We start from the raw sequence: 5701 nt of genomic DNA, 5'->3' as shown, positions 1-5701 counted from the left end.
TTTAATTGGAAACGTAATAAATATCAATCATTTTTATACCCTCCACCATAGGATGGGGGGTATATTAACTTTGTCATTCCGTTTGTAACACATCGAAATATTGCTCTAAGACCCCATAAAGTATATATATTCTGGGTCGTGGTGATATTCTGAGTCGATCTGAGCATGTCCGTCCTTCCGTCCGTCCGTCTGTTGAAATCACGCTAATTTCCGAACGAAACAAGCTATCGACTTGAAACTTGGCACAAGTAGTTGTTATTGATGTAGGTCGAATGATATTGCAAATGGGCCATATCGGTCCACTTTTACGTATAGCCCCCACATAAAGGGACCCCCAAATTTGGCTTGCGAGGCCTCTAAGAGCAGCAAATTTCATCCGATCCGGCTGAAATTTGGTACATGGTGTTTGTATATGGTCTCTAACAACCATGCAAAAATTGGTTCACATCGGTCCATAATTATATATAGCCCCCATATAAACCGATCCCCAGATTTGACCTCCGGAGCCCCTTGGAAGAGCACAATTCTTCCCATTCGGTTGAAATTTGGTACGTGATGTTACCATTTGGCTTGCAGAGCCTCTAAGAGAAGCAAATTTCATCTTATCCGGCTGAAATTTGGTTCATGATGTTAGTATATGGTCTCTAATGACCATGTAAAAATTGGTCCACATCGGTCCATAATATATATATAGCCCCCATAAAAACCGATCCCCCGATTTGGCTTGCAGAGCCTCTAAGAGAAGCAAATTTCATCCTATCTGGCTGAAATTTGGTTCATGATGTTAGTATATGGTCTCTAATGACCATGCAAAAATTGGTCCACATCGGTCCATAATTATATATAGCCCCCGTATAAACCGATCCCCCGATTTGGCTTGCAGAGCCTCTAAGAGAAGCAAATTTCATCCTATCCGGCTGAAATTTGGTTCATGATGTTAGTATTTGGTCTCTAACAACCATGCAAAAATTGGTCCATATCGGTCCATAATTATATATAGCCCCCATATAAACCGATCCCCAGATTTGACCTCCGGAGCCTCTTGGAAGACCATCTGATTCATTATCTGATTCAGTTGAAATTTGGTACGTGATGTTAATATATTGTCTCAAACACCCGTGCAAAAATTGGTCCACATCGGTCCATAATTGTACATAGCCCCCATATAAACCGATCCCCAGATTTGACCTCCGGAGCCCCTTGGAAGAGCAAAATTCTTCCCATTCGGATGAAATTTGGTACGTGATGTTAGTATATGGTATCCAACAACCATGAAGGAATTGGTTCCTATCAGTCCATAATTATATATAGCTCCCATATAAACCGATCCCCAGATTTGATCTTCGGTGTCTTTTGGAGAAGCAAAATTCATCCGATCTGGTTGAAATTTGTTACGTGGTGGTAGTATATGATATTTAACAACCATGCCAAAAGTGGTCCATATCAGTCCCTAATCATATATAGCCCCCATATAAACCGAGCCTGTTGGAGGAGTTGGAGGAGCCTGTTGGAGGAGTAAATTTCCTCCGAGTCAGTTGAAATTTGGTACATTGTGCTAGTATATGGCCGTTAACAACCATGCCTAACTAGGTCCATATCGGTCTATAGTTATATATAGGCCTCAGATAAATCGATCCCCAATCACACAAAAATTGGTCCATATCAAGTTCATAATTGTATATAGCCCCCATATAAGCGACCCCCATATTTCAATTCTGGCTCTCTACGTACCGTGCAAAAAGTCCATATCGGTTCGTAATTATTTGTAGACTTAACTATACATAACTTTTTGTCTAATATATACCACGTATGGACTAACTCACAATTTAGAAAACGATTTTAAGAAGTTTTAAGATACCACAACCCAAGTAATTCGATTGTGGATGACAGTCTTTCGTAGAAGTTTCTACGCAATCCATGGTGGAGGGTACATAAGATTCTGCCTGGCCGAACTTACGGCCGTATATACTTGTTTTTAACTAAAAAACATTTACTAAAATTTTAATTAAAAGTTTTCCTTTAGCTAAGATAATTTTCGTTGTGATTACGAAAAATGAACTATATTACAGTTAGGGTGTCCAAATAACCGGTTTTTTTGAAAAGACGGTTTTCGGTTTATCCGAAAATCCCAATTTTTTAAAACCCGGTTTTCGGTTTTTTATTTTGCTCAAAACCGGTTAAAACCAAAATTATAAAAATTAGTGAAAATGTGTTTTAAATACTCATTTTATTTAAAAAACAAGTAAGGAAAGTCTAAAGTCGGACGAGGCCGACTATATTATACCCTGCACCACTTTGTTGATCTAAATTTTCGATACCATATCACATCAGTCAAATGTGTTGGGGGCTATATATAAAGGTTTGTCACAACTACATACATTTAAATATCACTCGATCTGGACAGAATTTGATAGACTTCTACAAAATCTATAGACTCAAAATTTAAGTTGGCTAATGCACTAGGGTGGACCACAATGTTAGTAAAAAAAAATATGGGAAACATTTAAATCTGAAGCAATTTTAAGGAAACTTCGCAAAAGTTTATTTATGATTTATAGCTCGATATATATGTATTAGAAGTTTAGGAAAATTAGAGTCATTTTTACAACTTTTCGACTAAGCAGTGGCGATTTTACAAGGAAAATGTTTGTATTTTGACCATTTTTGTCGAAATCAGAAAAACATATATATATGGGAGCTATATGTAAATCTGAACCGATTTCAACCAAATTTGGCACGCATAGCTACAATGCTAATTCTACTCCCTGTGCAAAATTTCAACTAACTCGGAGCAAAAAATTGGCCTCTGTGGTCATATGAGTGTAAATCGGGCGAAAGCTATATATCTCCCATATATCTAAATATGAACCGATTTCAACCAAATTTGGCACACATAGCTACAATGCTAATTCTACTCCCTGTGCTAAATCGGAGCAAAAAATTGGTCTGTGTGGTCATATGAGTGTAAATCGGGCGAACGATATATATGGGAGCTATATCTAAATCTGAACCGATTGCAACCAAATTTGGCATGCATTGCTACAATGTAAATTCTACTCCCTGTGCAAAATTTCAATTAAATCGGAGTAAAAGATTGGCCACTGTGGTCATATGAGTGTAAATCGGGCGAACGATATATATGGGAGCTATATCTAAATCTGAACCGATTTCAATAAAATTTGGCACACTTGACTATACTACTAACTGTACTCCTAGTGCAAAATTTCAACCAAATTGGTATAAAACTCTGGCTTCTGGGACCGTATTAGTCCATATCGGGCGAAAGATATATATGGGAGATATATCTAAATCTGAACCGATTTCAATAAAATTTGGCACACTTGACTATAGTACTAATTGTTCTTCTTGTGCAAAATTTTAAGCAAATTAGGGTAAAACTCTGGCTTCTGGGGCCATATAAGTCTATATCGGGCGAAATATATATATGGGAGCTATATCTAAATCTGAACCGATTTCTTCCAAAATCAATAGGGTTCATTCTGAGCCAAACACATACTTGTGCCAAATTTGAAGTCGATTGGACTAAAACTGCGACTTAGACTTTGATTACAAAAATGTGTTCACGGACAGACGGACATGGCTATATCGACTCAGGAGCTCACCCTGAGCATTTTTGCCAAAGACACCATGTGTCTATCTCGTATCCTTCTGGGTGTTGCAAACATATGCACTAACTTATAATACCCTGTTCCACAGTGTGGCGCAGGGTATAAAAATTAATAAAAATTCATTGTAATAAAATTAACAATTTGTAGAACATTGACAGGAAAATTGAATGCCGTTAAGGTGCTCATTTTGCACTGCAAATACTCTTTGATTGATTGTAGATATCCGACTATAAGTTCTCTAAAAGAAATTTTTTCTTTTCTGAGGACCAAGCAACATTGTCTTTACAAGGAAATAAACAAAGATTTGAGACAATGTCACAAAGCTTCTAATAAATTCTGGTTTATTTGCGCTCAAAGATAGGACTTTACAACTAAGTGGAATGTCGTTTGACTAAAATCTCTTAATTTACTTAATAAAACTGTGTTGTAAATACCCTACGGGAAATTGATCAACCCCAGTACCGGTACAGGGTTAGTCCCTGGTGTGTATGGACCAGTCACAGTTCTGGTCCAAGCGTATGGAATGGACCGGTCACTTTAACATGGGTTTGTCATTGGTTGCGAAAATTTACACTTTAGGACACGATTTGGACTCATCCCAAAGGACACGTCCTGGAACAACTTAGTAGGACTACCCCATAGACAACTGCTCATGCAACAGTCTGGGACAATCTTTTAGGACCCTGTTCCCATTCGTATTGCACCAGAAAGAATATGTTGAACCATAAATAATTTTAAAACAATAAATAATTTTAGAAGATTTTAATAGTGAGTATAAAAACCAATAATATATATAACAATTAAAAATGTTGATAAACTAGTGCACTTGTACCAGTCCTGTAATGGGTCCATTAGTGGCAATTTGCACTAATTTCCCGTAGGGTAGTCATTTGTTTCTCACCTTCAGTGCACCTTCTGCAAAAAGTTCCACTTTTGGAAGAAATATATGAAAAATAGAAAGGAATTTCATTGAAATACAGAAACCCGATGGTCAAACCCCGGTTTTCGCGGTTAGTCGAAAATGCAATTTTTTCATTTCAGTAAATTTTTTGAACTATGTGGAAGTTAAAATGGTCCTTATATTTACAAGACACTTTTTTTCTGTGTAGATTATGTTTTATGGTTTATTAAAGATACATTGAAACATAACAAGAACTTAACAAATAACAAAATTGTTTAAAACGTTAACTAAATTAAGCTGTCTAAAGTGAATATGGGGACAACAGCTACTTAAGCGGTAAGGTAAGAAGGGTTGCACTTGCAGTTGCAGAGGCCTTATATTACACCGACTAAACTCCCAACTTGTATATTGTGTTCAATCCAAGGCAAACTTTTCATCACTTCATTCGTCCAGTGTAACCAGTCGTTTATCCCAAAAGAAGTTTCTTGATTTTCTTCAACTTGAATATTGATTGGGTTGCTTGAGGGTCATAGTGATCCTGTTGGTCGTAAAGGTCACCAGGTAATGATTCATCTGCTGGTACAGCACTCACAAAAACGGCCAATAAAAGGCATAAAAAAATTGTCTATGGATAAAATAAAGCAAAAAAAAAATTAAATCCAGTTCACAAAAAGTGAGTTTTCTTGGTATGTGTCCTCTGGTTCTAGAAGGGCTACTATACTTACTAGTGTTACGAATCTCATGATGTTAAATGAATTTTGCTGTGGATGGTTTTATTCAGACAACTCACTCACTTACTGGCTTAGACTGTTGTAAACGTTGAAGAGATCCGTGTCTTTTATACTAAGCAATTTCGATGGGCCTCTGTCATTCAATCAGAGGTACTCCTTTGCTATTTCTTGGTCAACGTCATCATCATAGTCATCATCGTTTAAATACGTGGATGGGATATGTTGTAAGATTTTTGCGTGAATTTAGTTATTTGTATGCTGTTGAATGCATAAACAATTATTCAATATGCCAAGGTGTCCATTCAGGCGTCCATACGGTACAGTAGGTAAGTAATAACGAAAGGCAACACCCAGGCAAAGTGAGACGAAACCCATATTCTGATTAACTAATGAGTTGAATTTACTTTGAATTAAGTGTCATCAATTAAATCAAATCCTAT

At 36.9% G+C, this 5701-nt stretch overlaps 1 protein-coding gene across 1 annotated transcript; it reads right to left on the bottom strand.

The window, feature by feature from the left end:
• Window positions 1-4723: 4723 nt before the first annotated feature.
• Window positions 4724-5402, bottom strand: LOC142233915 (uncharacterized). Its single transcript, XM_075304977.1, has 2 exons — window positions 5256-5402; window positions 4724-5155 (listed from the first exon to the last, which is right to left on the bottom strand). Exons 1-2 carry the CDS (start codon window positions 5271-5273, stop codon window positions 4997-4999), a joined length of 177 nt encoding a protein of 58 aa, XP_075161092.1. The 5' UTR covers window positions 5274-5402; the 3' UTR covers window positions 4724-4996.
• Window positions 5403-5701: the final 299 nt, after the last annotated feature.

The sequence above is a fragment of the Haematobia irritans genome, chromosome 4, assembly GCF_050003625.1.
Source record: "Haematobia irritans isolate KBUSLIRL chromosome 4, ASM5000362v1, whole genome shotgun sequence".
NCBI classification, from domain to species: domain Eukaryota; kingdom Metazoa; phylum Arthropoda; class Insecta; order Diptera; family Muscidae; genus Haematobia; species Haematobia irritans.
Note: the sequence above shows the minus strand (reverse complement) of the source record. Positions and strands in the feature narration are given on the sequence as shown.